The sequence below is a fragment of the Medicago sativa genome, chromosome 8 (assembly GCF_051527215.1).
Source record: "Medicago sativa cultivar Bolivia chromosome 8, Bolivia_mono, whole genome shotgun sequence".
Lineage (NCBI taxonomy): Eukaryota > Viridiplantae > Streptophyta > Magnoliopsida > Fabales > Fabaceae > Medicago > Medicago sativa.
The window spans coordinates 87,007,671-87,031,198 of record NC_140756.1 but is presented as its reverse complement, the minus strand read 5'-3'; the positions used below and the strand labels follow the sequence as shown (position 1 = coordinate 87,031,198).

The 23,528-nt window shown below is 33.1% G+C and overlaps 1 protein-coding gene across 1 annotated transcript in view; it reads left to right on the top strand.

Moving 5' to 3' along the window:
* The first annotated feature begins 10,918 nt into the window (after positions 1-10,918).
* The window catches only part of LOC146902774 (calcium-dependent lipid-binding family protein), a 50,580-nt gene continuing 37,970 nt past the window's right edge, over positions 10,919-23,528 (top strand). Inside the window, exons 1-12 of the mRNA XM_085732346.1 lie at positions 10,919-11,120; positions 11,297-11,378; positions 12,112-12,215; positions 12,553-12,648; positions 12,725-12,772; positions 14,817-14,867; positions 15,953-16,056; positions 16,192-16,309; positions 17,884-17,985; positions 18,118-18,318; positions 18,651-18,808; positions 18,954-19,112. Coding sequence (XP_085588472.1) covers positions 11,106-11,120; positions 11,297-11,378; positions 12,112-12,215; positions 12,553-12,648; positions 12,725-12,772; positions 14,817-14,867; positions 15,953-16,056; positions 16,192-16,309; positions 17,884-17,985; positions 18,118-18,318; positions 18,651-18,808; positions 18,954-19,112 — 1,238 coding nt within the window. The 5' untranslated portion in view covers positions 10,919-11,105. The remainder of the gene's footprint in view (positions 11,121-11,296; positions 11,379-12,111; positions 12,216-12,552; positions 12,649-12,724; positions 12,773-14,816; positions 14,868-15,952; positions 16,057-16,191; positions 16,310-17,883; positions 17,986-18,117; positions 18,319-18,650; positions 18,809-18,953; positions 19,113-23,528) is intronic.

Sequence of the window (23,528 nt, the reverse complement as noted above, 5' to 3'; positions counted from 1 at the left end):
ACCCTTCACTATCCATATGTTCATACAACCCTTACGGTGAATAGAGACTCCCCCCATATATCAATTCAACGGTTTTTCATCACCTAATCATCAATTCTCACTCACACCCTAATTCTCATAATCTTACAAAACTCATCCTAGAACACGTTAGATGCAATCTAATGATCTACAGACTTAATATTAGTGAAAGATAGTCTCACCCTTACCTTAGATTGTTTTTCTGAAATCAAAAGCAACGTTCTTCGTTCCTAGGGTTCTCTCTCTCTGAGTTCTCCTCTTTCTCCTCTTTCTCCAAAAAACGGTTTAACGTAAAACTCTTTCTAACCTAAGCTTCCTTATTTATAATATTAATCACTTTTCCTAAATCTATTTAGGCCCAATAACTTATTCTTCTTTCTATTCTAACCTCCAATTCTACTTACACTAATAATTCTCATATTTTAATAAATAATAGAATAATGCCACATAATAAAATACTAACACCTCATATATATAAATAAATCACATAAATAGATTCTAACTTAATAAAAATATATAAATTAAAGGAGGGCGTTACAACTTCTACTTCTCAAATCATCTTAAATCATCTTAGACATCTTCATTATGCATGTGGTACCACCAGGGCATTAAGCCCTCTTATCTAAGGTCATAAAGGACCTGTCGGGCATTAAGTCTCCATCTCTAAGGTCATAAAGGACCTGTCGGGCTCATTGAGCCCCTATCTCTAAGGTCATAAAGGACCTGTCGGGCATTAAGCCCCCATCTCTGACTATGCAACGACACAACTCTAATGCAACGACATAACTTTCGTACAACTTAGACAACTTCATGAACATCTATGACATCCTAACATCTTGACAACATAACATCTTAACAAGTTGATGACTTCATAACGACTTGACGACTTAACAACTCTTATCATCTTAACGTCTTAACATCTTGACAACATATGGATCACATAAATAATTCATGTCATATCATAATATAACAATATCAAATGATAATAAACAACATCTCAAAACATCATATTCATCAATCATAAACAACTTTATATAACATCGTATTTAACATCAACAATAATTCACTATGTATCTTTGTAAAAACATAATAAATTATTCACAACATATTTTAATGTCAAACCAAAGCTACTGGAAAGATATCACAAATATCAACAACTTTCATGTTTACAACAAAGATCAATTCAAAACAGAAACATATGAACAAAACGCAAAAACATGAAACAGAGAATGCTGTCACCGTACAATTTCGCAAAGACCTCCCTGTAGTATTTTCATCATAACTCAAATACCAAATATCATTTTCACGTCAAACCAAAGCCACTAGAAAGCTACAAAATTATCTAAAACTTTCATGTTTACGTCTAAGACCAATTCTGTACCGATCAATACCAGTTTTCATTTTAAATTCGGAAAAGTTGTGCTGAAAGTCCATAAAAATTCACTGTGACCTACGTGCAGTAATTTGACCATAACTGTAACACCCCGTTTTCCTAACGTAAAAATTTCATAACAATTATCAGAGTTTTTCATCACAAAACGGAATGTTACATTTCTTAAAAATCATAAATGAAATAAATTAATATTTATCCTTGAAATTCAATCAACAAATTATTTAATATCTCACAGCGGAATTAATTCAACATCTAAAATAGTCTTGGCACGCAGGCCTCATCTTAAATGATCTCATAAATTCTTAGTTCAATAATATTTCTTAAACTTCAAAAAGGCAATACGTAAAGGAACATAAAAAAGTATCAAAATCCCCATCCCGTTACGTATTAGAGCACCTAAGGACACAGTGAGAGATAGTCACCCACGACCGCAGCTAATCTTGATTACCTGCAAATTACTCATACGAAGAGCAACATTTTCAAGCAGAATGAGTGAGATGTCTCAAACAATAATATTAAGCTTATAAATCATAAATTACATTTAACAACTTAAATATCATCACATATCTTAACAATAATCATGTAACATCATAGGATTATCTAAACATAGCATTATCATAAACATAGCGCTATCATAATCAACTTCATAATCAAAATTCATAAACAACTTCATATTCAAATTCATAATCAATTTCATATTCGTCCAGCAATATCACTTGATAAATCGACTTAGCACTTGACTCGACAATGCAACTCAACTATGCAACTCAACTCGACTATGCAACTCTTAATCATCTTAAATCATCTTGATATGCAAATGCATGTGGTACCAATCCAACAACATATATGAGCGTAATTAGGCTCTTCAACAAGTGAGCATAAAGCTGCCGGGCTTAAAGCCCCAACGTAATTTGAGCATAAAGCTGCCGGGCCTAAAGCCCCCAACATAGTTTGAGCATAAAGCTGCCGGGCCTCAAGCCCCCATCTTTAATGAGTATGCAATGGACTCAACTCCTACAACTTAGACATCTTGAACTTCTTAGACAACTTATATGATTCCAATAATTTGGACAACTTCTTACGACTTCACAACTTAGACCGACACTTACAACTTTATGACATTAATGGTCAACAACATCAACATAAGCATCATAAATAACACATATTTAAATCACACATCTTCCAAATAGCACTTCATTATATAACACATCTTTAAATAACATCATTATCAAATACACATCATTAAATAGCACTTCAATTATACATCATCAATTAACACATCAATTTCACATCATCAAATAATTCACAAATTACACTTAGTCAAATAATACCTCAACTATACTTCTTGAATATCACATCTTAACTTAGGCTTCCTGGACAGCTTCTAATAATCTAGACATCCTTCCTTTCCTACTCCAAGTTCATCTTAAAACACGAACTTTAAATAGTAACACATCTTTATATAGCACCATCGTCAGATACAACACCGTTAAATAGCACATCAATTACACATCATCAAATAATTTATCATTACACAACATCTAATATTTCATCAATTCGATTCATCGTCTAAAACATATTATCTCAAACACGTTTAAGAAAAAAGTAGTAGAAATAATTTCATTATAATTGTACTATCTATATCTATAAGGATCACTAGAAATTATAGCATATTAATTTAATCCAAAAAAATAATGGCAATTTATCATAAGGCATGTACATGTACTGTGTATACACGTATTCAACTTAAATATGTAAATCTAGTAAAATATTAGTCCACCAAAAGATGTCTTAAATCCAATATTACGTGAGTATAGAAACTAAACAAGAGATATTAATCTAACTTTCCATTCGTTTGATTAATTTTCAATTTAAAAATCAAAGCATATTTACACACAGACTACTACACGTTTGATGAAATCACAAGTACAAGATGTATCAATTATCGCAATGAATATTTCTAGCTATAGATAAACATCCAGCAATTATATATGTATTAGCGATTCTAAACTTCATAGTCGACAGTTCATATATAAAACTAGATAATTCATTATCATAAAATCTCTAATTTTCAACAATCCAACCCCAAAACTGGTTCTAATCATTGTACTATGAAAAATCTAAGGTCTGAACACTGTTTTCTACCTCAATTCAACAGGTTTCCATCATCTAATCAACAATTCCTCACTTTAACCCTAATTCTCAAACTCTCACAAACTCATCCTAAAGCATGTTATATGCAACCTAATGATTTACAGACTTAATATTAGTGAAAGATAGTCTCACCCTTACCTTAGATTGTTTCTCTGGAATCAAAAGCAGCGTTCTTCGTTCATAGGGTTCTCTCTCTCTGAGTTCTCCTCTTTTTCCTCTTTCTCCAAAAAGCGGTTTAACGTAAAAACTCTTTCTAACCTAAGCTTCCTTATTTATAATACTAATCACTCTTCTTAAATCTATTTAGGCCCAATAACTTATTCTTCTTTCTATTCTAACCTCCAATTCTACTTACACTAATAATTCTAATATTCTAATAAATAATAGAATAAAGCCACTTAATAAAATACTAACACCTCATATATATAAATAAATCACATAAATAAACTCTAACTTAATAAAAGTAATTAAATGTCAAAGTGGGCGTTACAACTCTCCCCAACTTAAAAGAATTTCGTCCTCGAAATTCAGAGCATAAGAGAAAATGAATTTAATTTGGCTTCAGCATCTTAAACCATATATGTCAAAATAGAACTTCAAACAATACACAAAAATCACAACAAAGTTAGTCAGTTAAACATGATCACATAATAAAACATAACTACTAACTAGAAAACATGACTGCGCGACACAACGACTCATCTACTTGGCCAGACGGACCGACCTGCTCTGATACCAATTGTAACACCCTGTTTTCCTAACGTAAAAATTTCATAACAATTATCAGAGTTTTTCATCACAAAACGGAATGTTACATTTCTTAAAAATCATAAATGAAATAAATTAATATTTATCCTTGAAATTCAATCAACAAATTATTTAATATCTCACAGCGGAATTAATTCAACATCTAAAATAGTCTTGGCACGCAGGCCTCATCTTAAATGATCTCATAAATTCTTAGTTCAATAATATTTCTTAAACTTCAAAAAGGCAATACGTAAAGGAACATAAAAAAGTATCAAAATCCCCATCCCGTTACGTATTAGAGCACCTAAGGACACAGTGAGAGATAGTCACCCACGACCGCAGCTAATCTTGATTACCTGCAAATTACCCATACGAAGAGCAACATTTTCAAGCAGAATGAGTGAGATGTCTCAAACAATAATATTAAGCTTATAAATCATAAATTACATTTAACAACTTAAATATCATCACATATCTTAACAATAATCATGTAACATCATAGGATTATCTAAACATAGCATTATCATAAACATAGCGCTATCATAATCAACTTCATAATCAAAATTCATAAACAACTTCATATTCAAATTCATAATCAATTTCATATTCGTCCAGCAATATCACTTGATAAATCGACTTAGCACTTGACTCGACAATGCAACTCAACTATGCAACTCAACTCGACTATGCAACTCTTAATCATCTTAAATCATCTTGATATGCAAATGCATGTGGTACCAATCCAACAACATATATGAGCGTAATTAGGCTCTTCAACAAGTGAGCATAAAGCTGCCGGGCTTAAAGCCCCAACGTAATTTGAGCATAAAGCTGCCGGGCCTAAAGCCCCCAACATAGTTTGAGCATAAAGCTGCCGGGCCTCAAGCCCCCATCTTTAATGAGTATGCAATGGACTCAACTCCTACAACTTAGACATCTTGAACTTCTTAGACAACTTATATGATTCCAATAATTTGGACAACTTCTTACGACTTCACAACTTAGACCGACACTTACAACTTTATGACATTAATGGTCAACAACATCAACATAAACATCATAAATAACACATATTTAAATCACACATCTTCCAAATAGCACTTCATTATATAACACATCTTTAAATAACATCATTATCAAATACACATCATTAAATAGCACTTCAATTATACATCATCAATTAACACATCAATTTCACATCATCAAATAATTCACAAATTACACTTAGTCAAATAATACCTCAACTATACTTCTTGAATATCACATCTTAACTTAGGCTTCCTGGACAGCTTCTAATAATCTAGACATCCTTCCTTTCCTACTCCAAGTTCATCTTAAAACACGAACTTTAAATAGTAACACATCTTTATATAGCACCATCGTCAGATACAACACCGTTAAATAGCACATCAATTACACATCATCAAATAATTTATCATTACACAACATCTAATATTTCATCAATTCGATTCATCGTCTAAAACATATTATCTCAAACACGTTTAAGAAAAAAGTAGTAGAAATAATTTCATTATAATTGTACTATCTATATCTATAAGGATCACTAGAAATTATAGCATATTAATTTAATCCAAAAAAATAATGGCAATTTATCATAAGGCATGTACATGTACTGTGTATACACGTATTCAACTTAAATATGTAAATCTAGTAAAATATTAGTCCACCAAAAGATGTCTTAAATCCAATATTACGTGAGTATAGAAACTAAACAAGAGATATTAATCTAACTTTCCATTCGTTTGATTAATTTTCAATTTAAAAATCAAAGCATATTTACACACAGACTACTACACGTTTGATGAAATCACAAGTACAAGATGTATCAATTATCGCAATGAATATTTCTAGCTATAGATAAACATCCAGCAATTATATATGTATTAGCGATTCTAAACTTCATAGTCGACAGTTCATATATAAAACTAGATAATTCATTATCATAAAATCTCTAATTTTCAACAATCCAACCCCAAAACTGGTTCTAATCATTGTACTATGAAAAATCTAAGGTCTGAACACTGTTTTCTACCTCAATTCAACAGGTTTCCATCATCTAATCAACAATTCCTCACTTTAACCCTAATTCTCAAACTCTCACAAACTCATCCTAAAGCATGTTATATGCAACCTAATGATTTACAGACTTAATATTAGTGAAAGATAGTCTCACCCTTACCTTAGATTGTTTCTCTGGAATCAAAAGCAGCGTTCTTCGTTCATAGGGTTCTCTCTCTCTGAGTTCTCCTCTTTTTCCTCTTTCTCCAAAAAGCGGTTTAACGTAAAAACTCTTTCTAACCTAAGCTTCCTTATTTATAATACTAATCACTCTTCTTAAATCTATTTAGGCCCAATAACTTATTCTTCTTTCTATTCTAACCTCCAATTCTACTTACACTAATAATTCTAATATTCTAATAAATAATAGAATAAAGCCACTTAATAAAATACTAACACCTCATATATATAAATAAATCACATAAATAAACTCTAACTTAATAAAAGTAATTAAATGTCAAAGTGGGCGTTACAATAACTCAAGTTCTATAAATCGTTTTGACGTGAGACCAACGACATTAGAAAGCTAACATCCATACCTACAACTTTCGTATTTACACCTAAGACCAATTTCGCACCGATCAATACCAGTTTTAATATCAAAATTTGGGCAGAATGCAAATTTTCTTCAAGTTTCACCTAATCTCATGGAGCTACCCTCAAAACTACTTCCAGTAATCATCCTATGGATTATCTAAGGTCTGTACACAATTTCTACATCAATTCAACAAGTTTTCATCATATAATCATCAAATCTCTCTCAAAACCCTAATTCTCAAATTCTCACAAACTCTCCCCAACTTGTTAGATGTAATCTAATGATTTAACAACTTAATATTAATGCAAGATAGTCTCACCCTCACCTTAGATTAATTCCTGAATCAGCAGCAGCGTTCTTCTTTCCTAAGGTCTTCTCCTCTTCTCTTGACTTTTCTCTTCTCTTCTCTTCTTTCTTGTTCTCCTCTTTTCCAAAAAACGGTTTTTGGTAAACTTTTTCTAACCTAAGCTTTTCTATTTATAATACTAAAATATTCTTCCCAAATCTATTTAGGCCCAACAACTTATTTTTCTTTCTATTCTAACCTCCAATTTTACTCACACTAATAATCCTCATATTCTAATAAATAATATTTCTCTACTAAATATACAATAATACACCAAATAACAAATATATATCTATAACAATTAACAAATATATTATGCTAGTAAATACCAACATATAACATAACAAAATATCGCTCAACAAAATATATTAACTAAATTATAAAAAGACATCTAATCTCAACAAATCATATATCCCTCATATACATCATATAAATATAGAAATATATTCTAAAACTAATTAAAATAATTAAATAAAAAGGAGGGCGTTACACGTTACACATTCTACCATGCATATTCATGAGTACATGATTTACATGCAATATTGTGTTCTCCTTACTCACACTTTGTCTTTCATGATTTTTAATACTTACCCTAAGAGCCATTTTGGTGTGAATGATAGGATAGAGACACGATGTGATTATAAGTTGGATAAGGATATAATACGATATTGACATGATTTACGCTTATCTTATCATGCGTTTGGTGCACACATGATAACAATATATTATCTTATCACATGTTTGGCATACATTATAGGATAATATATGACAGTGATAACTAAATCCTAATTGAAAAAAGTCATTGAGATACTATGAGAAAGACAAAAGATTAAACACAAAAAATAGAGTTTTTCGAAAATTAAGCACATAATATTAAACAATTAGAATAGAAACAACAAATGAAACATGAAGCCCAAAATAAGAAGAAGCTAAGACACTGTGGTGTGATTTGGTGTTTGAAAAATCGGTGGTTTCAATTCAACCAAAACATTAAACCTGCACCATCTTAAATTAGATGTTTATCTCATCATATGATATTGTTGTGCCTATACCTTTGCAAATGGGTGACATTTACCATGGGAAGGTCTAATCTTTTCCCACCATGGGAAAGGTGGATATGAACCATTGATATATTAATAAAAATATTGAATGGTTGAGATTGTCCACTTACAACCTATTGATGACTTTTTGTTTTTAAAATTTTACAAAAACTTTGACCCCACATGATAAGGTTTAATGATATTTTATTTTATGGGCTATTGGCACAATAATGGATAATGGGCCTATTTTAAAACGAAAATCACCAAGGCTCAACCAAAACATTCTATTGGAACCCCGCGTACATATTTGAAAATACTAAAAAGGATTATCAATAATGAATAAAAGTAAATTAATAGAATTTTGAATTAATAAGTGATATCGGCGATATCCTGCATTAATGAATTATCAATTATGAAGTAACATTATCGTCAAAAATAATAATAATAAGGAAGTAACATTAACTAAAAATATGGCTGTAATTATATAAACAAAGAAATCAGTAATATCCTACATAAGTGTCGCGTATATCATCATAAAATATTTCAAAATTCCTCTTAAACAAAAGTAAGAACTATTTTTTAATTCAAAAAAAAAATGATGAAAAACAAAACAATAACAACCTTTACAAATTAATTCAGATGGAAACAAATCGGGATGATTGAAATTGTACAATGAATTTACAAGCAAAAACATAAAGTTCAGTTTTAATTCAAAATCCCACAACAAATTCAAAATAATAACAATATGGAAACAGATCGGATCGATTCATAGTGACAGTTGATTTTAATGGTGTATAAAGCAAACCAATTTAAAAGGGAGGTGTAATACCAAGTTTAATATAGAGAAATGATATTTGTACAACCATTTTCTAACAACTTTTGAACAACTTTCTCTCTCATACTCATATGATGTTGTTATCCTCTCTCTTCCTTTTTCTCTCTCCATTGTTTTTAACCAATAAAAAGATAGAAAAGCAAGGTTGTCACTAAAGTTGTCAATAAATGGATGTACAAATATCATTGCTCTTTAATATAATACTGTATTGTTTTTTGTTTGTTCAAAGGAAGTTACCAAACAAATGTTCTTTCAACCGGTTGCACTTGCCAGGTGTATAGAAAAAGTAGCATTTTCCATGGTGGGAAAGGATTAGCCTTTCCCATAGTAAATGCCACCTTGCAAATGGTATGCTAACTTTGATTCAAATAGAAACGATTGGGAAGAGAATAAAAAAAAAGAGAAAAGAAAAAACACGAAGAAAGGTATAAGTAGGAAACAATTAAGAGAAAGAAAGATCTGAAACATAATTTTAGAAGAGAACAGTTGGAGAGGGTGGGGGTCGAAGGAGGTCTTTGAGAAACATAAGAAGCACGTGGGATAACTTTATGCTATCATATTGTTAACCCACCAAAAATTAAGGATAAAAATAACAAAGAATGAGTAAAATAGAATTGTAAATAGGCTTAAATTATCCTTTTTTATTTATGCACGCATATTGAATAAGGGGAGCCCCTAATATAGACCTCAATTAAATGGACCATCAGTGGACCTTAAAAAATGACTGTTTATAGCCGGTTGCTTTTTATCTTCATGGAAGTTTGACCTTAACGTGCAGCTTTAGTTGATAATTCTCTTAACTTTCTCTCTCTCCTAAGAAGTTTGGGATCTTCTTCCACTTAGTTTCTTGGCCGACACCATTTTTTCTTCACTCACTTCCAGAATGCTTTCTCTTCTTCTGCATTTTGATCCTCTCAAACCACAGAGTTTCATTATTATTTTTTTGTTAAATTGGTGATTAATTCAATCATTGTTTTTCCTTTTGTGACTATTATAAAAATCAGAGAAAAATAAACTTTGAAATAAAGTCCCATTCGTATGTCATATGGTGTTCTTTGTTTTTTCGTTCCTTTAAAAAGAAATTGGAAAAGAGAGGAGATCTGGTTTGGTTGTAGTTTTTGTGGCTGTGATTGAAATGAAATTTAAAGCTTTGGAGAAAGAGTTTGATGTGGTGCTTGTTGATCATTAGTGTTCTCCTAGAAACAATGACACACAAATGAAATTATGTTGATAACATAAAGGAGAGATAGAGGATGAGTTGTTCTGCTACTGTATACTGGAATGGGCAAAGCGGTGATGAGTTTCATGATTACCAAGTCTTCAAACAAAACATAAAAAAATAGTGACTTGCTATAGCCGGTAACCAACCAAGGTCCACCAATGGTCCTTTAATTTGAGGTCCATATTAGGGACTTCCATTGAATAAGATATGATAACTTTATCATATCATGTCTCTTTATATGTACATGAAATGGACCCTAATACGATATGATAGATTAATAATATAAAATATCTTACTGAAATTAATTAATAAAACTAAAAAGACTAAATAAATAATAAAGAATAAACAAAAAAGGTGATTACCTAAAAAAAAAAAAAGCTGATAAAAAAGGAAATGAAATAAGGAAAAATTGATTAAAAGTTAAAGTGGACCACCACTAAAGCGGTGTCAGTACCAGGTTCTTACATATAAGTCATAAATAAACTTAGAAGAAGTTAACCCGCGGAGGGACCTATATAAAAACCAATTCTTCTAATTTCCTTCATTTTCATTTTCATTTTCATTTCATTTCTTTTCAATCGATTCTGTTACGTACACTCTCTTATCATTCTCATTCACGCCATTTCTACGCATCACCGCTTACAACAATCAAACCCTAATTCTCTCATTTCTTCATGGATCCTTTCCTATTTCCCCTCTGATCGCACTCTATCTTCTCCGATTATTCATCATGTTCGAAGCTCACGTAAGAATTCTTTCTTTCGCGCATTAATTTTCAACCTCAATTTCAATTTTCCGTTTCAATTTGTGTACGCAATCTTTCTTTTTATGCTTCGGTTTGAATGATTTGCGATGATTCTTGATCACATGCTTCGAAATTTTTTTGTCGATTAATAGTGTTGATTTTGCTTTTGTTCACAGGTACTGCATTTGCTTCGAAAATATTTGGGCGAATATGTACATGGACTCTCTGCGGAGGCGTTGAGAATAAGTGTTTGGAAAGGTTTGTTTTCTGTTATTTTCTTTTAACTTATTCTCAATTTTCTTGAATTCCTATGCTGAAATTTTGCATTCTGAGGTTAAATTAGTAATTATGGATAACCTGAGGTGTTGTTGTAAATAGAAAGAAGAGTAATCTATGCTCCATTTGGTTGGAACTTAACTCTAGAGTCTTTAGAATATGAAGCACAGACACACACGAACATTGGACACGACATTGTCGACACCGATTTAATTTGAAAAAATGACATAATTCAATTTAATCAGATGTGTTAGTAACACACTGACATGTGTCGGACACCAAACACGCCTTCGACCAGAAGTGTCGCTTTAGAGTTTTAGATAGATATTTTGTGGGATGGGTTTATTTTCCTAAGATACTTTTTAGCTTTGAGGTCATTGATTTCTAAGTTTTTTTTTTTTTTTTGATATTCAAATGGAATTGTTTTTTGCTCTTTGATGTGATTTACGAACTATGGAGGTTAATCACATGCTATGGTAAATGTAGTTTCATGTACATGCGCCTTTACATTTTAATATTATGCGTTTTTATATGGAACCATATTAAATATTGCGCCAGCAAATACCTTTTTATTGAATGAATTCATCTCAAAATACAATGCTGGCTGAAGCTTTTTGTCATGAATGCTTGTAAAATTTCACATTTCTCCGAAATGGTTTGTACTCTATTGAGGCATTTGTTCATTGGTATTCCATCTAAAGTCTCAACTCTGCAGGCGACGTCGTCCTCAAAGATTTGAAACTAAAGTCAGAGGCACTAAATGCACTAAAGCTTCCTGTTACTGTCAAATCTGGCTTTGTTGGTACCATCACATTGAAGGTAGCATTTAACATTTCTGGTTGCTGCTAACCTTTGACTCATTACTTTGGATTTCTTAGTCATAGTCATATATGCGTGCATCTATGTATGTTTGATAATTATACAAACATGAATGGATACATGTGCACATGCTTACATGCATGTTTAGTTGTGTAAAATATATGGCATACAAGTTTGCATGTTTGGTTTTGTAATTTCAATGTATTTTTTTGTTGTTTACGATTTTATTTTTATTGCTCTTCTTTTTTTCCCCTTTTCACGTCGCATGGAATTCTTCCTCGTGATTTCACATTGTATGTTCATTAGAATTTCTACCTCACTCTCTATAATGTAATAGGTTCCTTGGAAAAGTTTGGGGAAAGAACCGGTGATTGTTCTAATCGACCGTGTCTTTATTCTTGCTAATCCCGCTCCTGATAGCCGGACTATAAAGGTACAGAAGTATTCTGTTTGTTGTTTAACTAACTAATGTTTGTATCTTTTGCTTAATTGAGCTTATTTTATTACAGGAGGAGGATAGAGAAAAACTTTTCCAAGACAAGCTTCAGCAAATTGAGGTAGGATTCTATGCTTGTGTGAAAATATCTTTATTTGATAACATTTGTTTTAAGGCTGTATTGTTGTTTGTTGCCGGGTCAATTGTGTAATATATTTTTAATTTTCCTGCAATAGAAGTGTGTAAGGTTATCTTGTTGTTTGTGCTTGGACAAAATTTTGTTTTTATTATTGTCAATCGATTTTATGAACCTTCAATGTTGCATGTGACTGGATGTTAGGCGGTAAGTAGCCAACAAGATAGTAAACGTAGTGAGAGCAGAGATGAAAATGTTCCGATTGTTGAGTGGTCACATAAGACCTGGTAGGTTTAGAAATACAATCATTTATGGGAGGACTTGTGTACATCTAATTGCAGAAAAGATTGTAGAGGCTTGCCTTAGGTAGTTTAAACATGTGTGGAAAAGACCCATGGAAGCACTTGCAAGGAGGGTTGGGTAGATTGAAGGTAGCCCAACTGATAGAAAAACAGAGGGAGACAACAAATTATAGGCCGTACCTTTATGAAAAAGTTAGATAAAATTGGTCTATCTTTGGACTCAATACATGATAGGGTATTATTTGTTTGATCCATAAAAGCTGATTCACCTAGTGGGGAACATCTTGTTTAAGTTACAGCTTCTGTTACAACTATGCTTAGCTGTCACTTCTACTATAAATGCTTGCAGCATGTATTAATCCTCAGTATCAATTACAGAAAACTATTCAGTTTCTTATCTTTCTCTCAATCTAGACAGACTACTAGAGGCGTCCAAGAGGTGCTCAGCGGTAAGGGTTTGGACTTGTAACCTTAAGGAACTAGTTCAAATACCCTTGGGGACGGTTGTAAAATGGTCACTAGTACCGCTTAGTTAATAATAATTTCTCCGTTCCCCAATTTTTTATTGGGTTAAATATTTTTTTAGTCCCAACAAAATCAAGAGTTTTCAACTTTAGTCCTTATAAAGTTTTAATGATGATTTTAGTCCTCCATAATATTGAAGTTTGTAATAAGGGTTAAATATGTTTTTACTCCTTATAAAATTGAGACCTTTTAAGTTTAGTCTTTACTTAATTTTAATAGTTCATTTAGACCCGACAAAAAAATTATGCACTCAATATTAGTCCCTGCTCAATTCAAATTTGTTTAATTTATGCTTATACTCATAAGTTTTTGAATAATTTTTTTTAGACGTGTTAAAAACAATACTAAAAGTTCCTCAGCAAAAAATTATCGCAAAATTTGATTTTTAAGTCCAGATTTTATTACTTTTATCTTTAACTTTTGTCGTTTTAAAAAATTCATATTTAATTCGTTTCATGTTAAAAAATTCTATATTTTAGTAAATGAACCTTTCATAGTGTTCTAAACTTGTCTAAAAAAAATTGTTCAAAAATTTAAGAGATTAAGGATAATTAAACAAACTTTGTTTTAGCAGGGACTAAAATTAGAAGTAAATTATTTTTGTAGGGACTAAAAGTACTATTAAAATTAAGTAAGGACTAAACTTAGAAGTTCTCAATTTTATAGGGACCAAAAACATATTTAACCCTTGTAATAATAGTCCCTATTTTGAAAACTTTTTACAAAAAATTTATACTTTTAGTCCTCCAAAATTGTCCCTATAAAATGTAAATAGGGGCTAAAAGTGAATAAATTTTTTATAGGGACTAAACTTGAAAGTTTGTAATTTTGTAGGGACTAAAAACATATTTAACCCTTTTTTATTTTGTTTAAAAGACACACTACTAAAGGTCAGCGTAGTTTGCACTGTTATGCTTTATCTTTATTTCAATTAGTTGCCTTCCTTTGAAAAGGGAAGGTTCAGAGAAGGAAAATAAAGTGATTAGCAAGGAAATTAAGATGTATAGATTTTTGCTCTTTTGTGTCCTTGTAAGCAAACTAGCATTTGGTTTCATGTAAAATCAGGCGGCCTTTTCTTTTCTGATTCATTTCCCCCTGTTTTTGGGCCTTTGTTAAACTTCGTCTACCTTCATTTCCTAACATGTATTTTTGTAATATTCGTTTTCAATTATATCCTTTTTTTTTTTCCCGTGGTCATGCAGGAAGCAGAGTCAGCAACACTTGATGCAATATCCAAGTCCAAGTTGGGAAATGTATGACTTTTATATAATCTAGCTGCTTAAAATTCACTTGGTTTTATGATTAGTTTTACCCTTTTTTTCTCTTCATGTTATTAAAACATTGAATGAAAGTATGAGAACTTAAAGAAATGACTTTCTGAATGTGCTTGAGTTTTGAATGCACTCAGCAAGATATGTTTCTATTCCTTAGAGTAACAATGAAAGTAGATGCAGAATGTTTAAATCTTCTAGAATTATTTTGAGCCAAAATAGTTCACAAATGCCTTGTGCATATCCTGGAAAACAGCTTCAATGCTAGAACGAGCCACACACTTGCTTTTTATTGCTCCAATTACTCCCTCCGTCTTATATTATGTGTCTCATTTAGAAATTTGTTTCATATTATTTGTTGTTTTAGAATACCAATAAAACATTCATTATCTTTTTCCACTTATATACCCTTATTTATTGTATCTCAACTCGCCTAACTAGTCCATCAACTGTTATTAATAACGATACTTTACTAAATACAATTCATTTTATCATAGAAATTAGTGCACCCAATGACTTTCTTAAAAAGTGTGCATTACCTTAAAAGACACATATTATGAAACACAAGGAGTACTCAAATTCCTCCAAGAAAGGTACAATAACCAGTGGTAGCATGCTGCCAGTAGCTGACCCTGCATAGTCGGCATCAATATAAGTCTTAATAACTATACTGCCATTCCTTTTTTGTAAACTTCTTCTTGGAACTGCTTAAATGAACTTATCTGGAATTATGTATGAATTGCCTAGGCAGTGAGCAAACTTACAATGAATAAAATGTTTTTTGTGTGAAACAAATAGATTAATTTCCCAACTAATCATTGATACCTTTCCTCGTCTACTGCTGCACCTTAACCTTGTTTAATAGTTGAGTACATATATGGGTGTACTTACATCAAAAACTATCTTACCCGAGGATTTTGTTTTATCTAAGCATGATTTGATTAAGTCAGTACTTTTATTGGGAAGATCTCTCCCCCCCTCTTTCTCTCTGTTTGCGTGTGTAGTTGAAATAATCTGTGTGAGTATGCCCTTGAAATAATTTGACTGACAGCTTTATTATCTTACAGCCATCTTCTGGAAATTCATGGCTGAGTTCTCTGATCTCTACAATTATTGGAAATCTCAAGATATCTATAAGTAATGTGCATATCAGATATGAAGATTCTGTCAGGTTAGTTTTTTTTCTTTTCGAGAGCATACAAGTATCCATGCATATTGACATTTCATTCAGTTTTCCTACTTTGTAGATCAATGAGGTTCTTTTTCTTTGTTTCCACTTGCTTACGCTATTAAGTGTTGTTTGCAGTAATCCCGGCCATCCATTTTCTTCAGGTGTGACTTTGGCTAAGCTTGCCGCTGTTACAATGGATGAACAGGGGAATGAAACTTTTGATACTAGTGGTGCTTTGGATAGATTGAGGAAGGTAAGACCTTTTTTGTTGAGATATTTTATGAACCTTCTATCGAAGGTCAACCTGTTTAAGTAAACCAAATTATGACTTGCCATTATTGTTTTTTGATCTAGTAAAGCTTCCTGTCTTAATGCTCGGTATTGTTACTTCTGTATTGGGTTGTTGTAGAGTTGGGATTTGTTTTGCAATATTTCATAATTTAGTGATAGAGGTGGATCAGAGTTAATAGGAAAAGTAGAGATTTTATTCAAGTAAAAACTCCAAAATCTTGGTCAGTATTAAGTTGATATACAATAAAGTCAATAACTGAGATGGTAAATGGAGATAGTAGATCCCTTTAAAAAAAATGCAGAAAGTAGAAAAAGAAGACACTCCTATGTAATCTAGAGATCGAGACTTTCTGAATTGTGAAATTCTCAACCAAATTTGAATTGCCCCCATTACTCTCTCTTCCCTTTTTATTATCACCCCAATTATTCCATTTTACTGTCTACTGGAAAGTTAACTTACTAACTGTTAAAGAGTCCCACATTGGTTGAAAGATGGCCTAAACAAGTGTTTATAAGTGGGGACAGTCCACCAAGCCCATAAGCCAGTTTCGCGGGGTTGTATTAGGCCCAACCACAATTTCTAAGATGGTATCAGAGCCTCCTCCAATATCCGTTGCGCCACCTGCTATTAGGTTTTCGCAATCCGGCCTCCCACCAAGCCGAATAGTGCTGGGCGTGAGGGGGTGTGTTAAAGAGTCCAAATTGGTCGAGAAATGGCCTGAACAAGTGTTTATAAGTGGGGCAGTCCTCACCTCATAAGCCGATTTTGTGGGGTTGTGTTAGGCCCAACCACAATTTCTAAGACTTACTATCCCTCTCCCCTTTTTGTCCCTGCTCCCTCTGTTACAATCAACTGTCAAGTGGACAACTGCTATTATTAATAAGGCCCTGTGGCTCTGATATTATGATACCAGGGTTCTATTTCCTATCGAAAATTCTCTTAATTGGTGTTTTACCAGTAGATACAAAGGCAGATGGTATTCATAATTCCTATATTTTACTCTTTTGCCACATGGTTATACAATTTGGGTCAGAGATGTAGCTTCCTGGCAATATCTGGCTGGTTTTATTAGAAGATTTCAGTAGCCAATTTTTCAGCTATGTGTACTTCTCTCCCCACGTGACATGATGCACCACTGAATGGTGGTATAGATATTAATAAGTCCTTTCCTTGACAGCTTAACCACTTGGGATGACTTGGTTCCTTAAATCTTAATAGAGCCTCTTTGATATATTTTGGCCCTTGTTGCCTCCACTTCTAATTTAATTAAATTGTTCAGATCACTAGAGGTAGGGGTAGGCCTAGAAAAACTTTAAGAGAAACTATTAGGAAGGATCTATAGATAAACGAGTTAGAGAAAGACATGGTTTTTGGTAGAACACTATGGCGTCGTTTGATTCATGTGGCCGACCGCACTTAGCGGGATAAGGCTTGGTTGTTGTTGTTGTTCAGCTCACGATCAAAGTGGGCTTTTACATTGTTTAGGCAGTGCAACTCATTATTTTGGTTTGACAAATATTTTATTCTTATTACAGTCAGTGCACCTTGAGAGGCTAGCTCTTTATCATGATTCTGACCGGCTTCCTTGGGAGATTGACAAGAGATGGGAGGATATCAGTCCACATGAATGGATTGAGGTTTGTCTAATTTGATAAATTCCGGATATTCATTGTGTTACATATACGTATCTGTCAACTAGATTTTTTATCAGCATGGTATGTTACGTATGCTCCTCATTTCATGCGTTTGTCATATTTGTTCTTTACCAGATATTTGAAGATGGCATAAATGAGCCTACCGATCACCATAAGTCGGTGTCAAAGTGGGCTATGAACCGGACATACTTGGTTTATCCTATCAATGCAGTCCTACAATATCATCGTCTTGGAAACCAAGAAAGAAGTGATCCTGAGATTCCGTTTGAGAAAGTTTCACTAGTCCTCTCGGATGTCTCTCTTACTCTTACCGAGGTATTTAATTTTCAATTATTTATTTATTTCTTTCTAGAGTTGCCCCTGATTGTGGTCTCCAACATGAATATAATTAAGAGTAAAGGTATAGAATCCTGGATGCTTCAATGTGTCCGCTTTGCTTGTCTTAGGTCCTAATCTGTTTTGATATCATACTAGATATCCAATATATATATATATATATTTTATTTTATTTTTATTTTTTTATTTTTTTGAATTATTGTACAGATTATGAGCACTAAGATTATTTATTTTTACTTTTTGTCACTTAATCGTCATTTGCGTCTCCTTGAAATTACTGTTTGTTTTGCGTGTTCCCGTCTAAACTACAGGCTCAGTATCATGATTGGATAAAGCTCTTGGAAGCCGTTTCAAGATACAAGACATATATGGAAGTTTCTCATTTACGGCCTTCAGTTCCCATCTCAAGGGCTCCTTATTTGTGGTGGCAGTATGCGGTACAGGCTACACTCCAGCAGCTGAAGATGTGGTAATTAAATTATGGTTTTGTTTCAATAAATTACCTTTTTTTTAATGAGATATGCATGAGTGCAGAAGTACCCCATCATATTTATTTTCTGCTATTGTTAAATCCTGAATTTGATCTTGATTTTACACTTTGTGTGTTAAATCAGTTATCGCTTGTCATGGGACCAGATTAGACATCTTTGTCAGCGTCGGCGGCGATACATTCAGTTGTATGTGGCTTCTCTTCAACAGTCATCCAATGTCAACTACTCAGAAATCAGAGAAATAGAGAAGGATCTTGATTCAAAAGTGATTCTTCTATGGAGGTCTGTGTATTACTCTTGATGGTTAATGTGCTGTTGATTATTGATGATGAATATAGTGTTTTATGCTATAACTTTTGACTATTTTTTTTCTCCCATTTGAAGACCAGCTTAAAAAAAATTGTTTCTGATTTTTGTCTGCAAATTTCATAAATACTTTTTTTGTGCATGCGAGATTTAAATTTGATGCATAAATACTTTTTTTGTGCATGCGAGATTTAAATTTGATGCGATGGAAAAGCTCACAATGTCTGGTTTTTTGAGAATCTCTTTTGAGATTTTTTGTAAGAAGTACTTAGAGTGTGTTTGTTTAAAGAATCACTATGAATTGAAAATTAAGGGCTCAGATTACATCATTGACATTTGACAGTGGGACTATTCTATTTACATATATAATCTTATCCCTTAATTTTTATAAATGGTTGAAATTAAATGTTCTCCTACCTCACAGTAACAAAGTGGTCTCACATGAGTCGTGCCCTACATATATAATCAGTACACTGTCTACAAATAAAAAGCTGCATAATAAAAAAGTGAATTTAGAGGTTTACGAGGCAGTTCACAACTTAAATATTGGGAGGTTTATGTATTAGGGTGATTATAGGAGTATTAATACTTTGACACTTCATTTTTCTATTTAAAAAATGTGTCTTGTGCAATTCAATGCTGCTTTATCGGTTTTATTACCTTCTTCTCTGTATACTACTCTCTAAAAAAGTTAGCATGTTCATTTTTATAAGACCCCTCCAAACTTTCTTTTGAATCAACTATTTTTCACCATAACACCCTTTTTTACTTCTCTCTTACGTGACGATTAGGGAAAGAGTTGGAGATGTAAGTTCCAATACAAATTAGTTATGTTGATTACTAATTAGGTTGAAGAGCAAGATCACATTGGGGAAAGAGTTGGAAATATAAATTCCAATACAAATTACTTACGTTGATGATCAACTAGGTTGAAGAGCGAGATCACGAATCTCGGTAACTATAAGGGTCATTTTGGAAATATAATACAAATTGTTAACATATTCCATGCAACAAACCAAATTAACAAATTTTCTGTGTGAATTTTTCGAAGGGATTTGATATACTGATGGGGTAGTATTTGTTAAGAGTCCCACATTGGATGAGCGATGACCTGAAACAATGTTTATAAGTGGGGGCAGTTCTGACCTCACAAATCAGTTTTGTGAGGCTGTGTTAATCCCAACCACAAATTCTAAGATGATATCAGAGCCTTCTCCAAGATCCGTGGGCCACCCGCTATCAAGTTTTCACTATCGGGCCACCCACCGTTTATATCCGCACGCCAAGCCTAATAGTTTTAGGGTGTGTGTTAAGTGTCCCATATTGGATGAGAGATTGCTTGAACAAGTGTTTATAAGTGGGGGCAATCCTCACCTCACAAGCCGGTTTTGTTAGGCCCAAGCACAAATTCTAAGAGTATTATTTAAATGCTATTTCTTTTCCGACCCTGCTCTGTTCTAACACGCCCTACTTAATTCCAAAACTACCCCTGTTTGGATTATATAATCCAAACTCTTTTTGGGAACTGTCAGATTATATAATCTGAAAACTTGTTTAACCAGATTTTCAATCAACTTTTCAAAGCTATGGCATACATTTATTAACGTGACATAAGTGAAAATGAAAAAAATAACATAAATTTAAAGAGACATGATACAAATTATCCAATAATTGAACACATTTTATTTTTTGATCACTAGTTCATGATACATTTACATTAACATAATATTTATTACAACAAACTATTAGACACCTAAAGCCAAATTTGTGGTACAAGAAGATGGAGGGGGAAGCTTGTTTCCTCTCGCACTTCCTTAGAAGGGATAACATGGGAGAAGGAGACTACGATGAGCAACCTAAAATCCAGACGGATTGCAGATCCAGACTGATTTTGGTGCGGATTTCCAAAGTGGACCTTCATCCATTGATTGTTCATAGCATCCCTTAAAGATGAGAGGAACCTTTTATGGAAAGCCAACGGTGGAACATTGGCATCATGAACACTACTCAGAAGAAATGTATAAAAGAGGAGGAGATAATTTGAGTTGGAATAAGAATTTGTGAAGAATGAGTGAATATTTATAGGGGAAATGCTGCCATAGAGGGTAACGAAGAGCCAAGGGAGGGTTAAAAAACGTGGTCAATCACTACTGACCAGTCGAGGGGAAAAACATGTGAAATAAGTCAGACTTGCTGACCAAGCCACCGTCCACATTCTGGATTGGTTTAGATTATATAATCCGAATTGGTTCAAAACTGTGTAAAAACGAGTCAGACTTGCTGACCAAGCCTCCGTCCACATTCTGGACTGGTTCTAATTATATAATTCGAATTGGTCCAAAACTGTGTAAAAACGTGTACTTTGGAGGGTTTGAGACATTTCAGATTTTATAATTCGAAGTAGTGAAGTACAAGATTTTTCTGTGGTCCACATTGCACCGACATTTTTTGTGGTCCATGATGCACAAAAACTTCTATAAATTGTCGTGTTTCGTTCATTTGCAAACCACACCACAAAACTATCCGACAATTTTTGTGGTCCATGATGCACAAAAACTTCTATAAATTGTCGTGTTTCGTTCATTTGCAAACCACACCACAAAACTATAAACATTTATCCAGTAAATGTCAACACCAAACTAGTTGCAGTGTACTACAATGGGAGAAATCTAATCTGTTTAGGGTTCACGTTGATGTCACACTATTTGACTTGAATGACCAGTTGGACAAAATTAACAGTCATCTCAACCACAGAGACACAAGAAGGATCAACAATGTTCAGTATCACTGTCCGTCGGTAGGCTCAGATGGAAGGGTCCGGTGCACCCTGATGAAGCTACAAAATAACGAGATTACGAGAACCATGTTCTCTATATTTGGTCAATACGGTTCTAGAGGACCGATCGAGTTGGACGCTTCCTTGGTCAGATCATCATTCAAAGATATTGGGGAAAGTTTGATTTGATCCAGAACCTCCGAAAAAATCAAGACTTGCATGGATCGACCAGATGGAGATTTTAGTCTGGTCGATCCATGATCTTGTGAGTTTTTTATTATGTTATTTTACGTTGAAATTATTATTTTTAGTGCATGTAGTTGAAATTAAATTTCTTGTGTTCTAAACCCAGTCAAACCCTCCAAACCTCGAGTTTTAACACAGTCTAAGACTGGTTATAGCCAGGGAATGAATTCGGATTATATAATCCGAATCAGCCCAAACTGTGGGCTGTGGCGTTACAAGGAAGGTTCCCCAGTTTTGTGGTGTGTTTAATGAATTTTAAATGTTATAAACATTTCTTTTGACTGTAGTTACAATCTAGAACCGTTTTATGGCTATAAATAGCCTTGCATCCTTCAACGTTTTCATTCATTCTTCATTCAAATTTTTTATTTTGGGAGTTAGTTATGATACCATGGTCACTGTTGACCACTCATACTATCCCCAAAATTGCCATGCAGTTTATATAGTACGGTGGTCAGCAGATACCTTTGTATCAATTACTATACGATTTCTGGGTTTTAGTCATTTTTGGATTATACAATCCGAAAATTAGTTCGGGTTATATAATCCGAACTGGGGGTATTTTCAGAATTGAGTAGCGGTCCCTATACTATATCCGTAGTAACCAAGTTGGGGTAGCACTGCTCTAGCGGAATCTTCAAAATCTGCTATGCTACAGCGTCTAGTTGATAACGATGATCCTTTCGCATCTCAACTTTGTTTTGCTTTGCTGGAAAAGATGCGAGTATCGCTTATTTTTGAAATAATTGAATTCCACAGCCAAGCCATAATCATTGAGTATTCATCATTCCTTGTACTGTATTTTGGATCTCATTCTCTGGTCCAGCTGCATGATTGATTTATATAGACTAAGATTGCAAGGACAAGTAATGACAAATGAAATGTACAAGGAGGTAGCACATGAATTATTTAAAACTCATTTTTCTGTAAACGTGATTTTTACAGCTAGTAAACAAACAGAAATAGCTTCATATTTTTTAAAAAAATTCTAGAAAAAATCTCTAGATTAAATCTATTTTTAGTTAAAGCTAAAACAAACGCACCCTAAATAGTGAAAGGAAAGGGGAACAGGATTACTGGACAGTTTTTGTGTTATGGGAAGGAGAGACCAAACTCTCTAATTCTTGGAAGGGAATTTTATGGTAACTGCAGACCAATCTGTTCTTATTCCCTGTCTTTTTTTTGTGTCAGTTTCTGGCGTGATATTCTGTAATTCCCCGGTCCTCTGTTTTAATACAAAATTCCAGGATTCAATTATAATTAAGTTGTCATTTTCTTTATCAATACATATACCTATTTTTATCAGTCAGAAACAAAAGATGATTCATTAGATGGAGTCAAATGACTTTGAGGGAAAAATAAAAGATGAT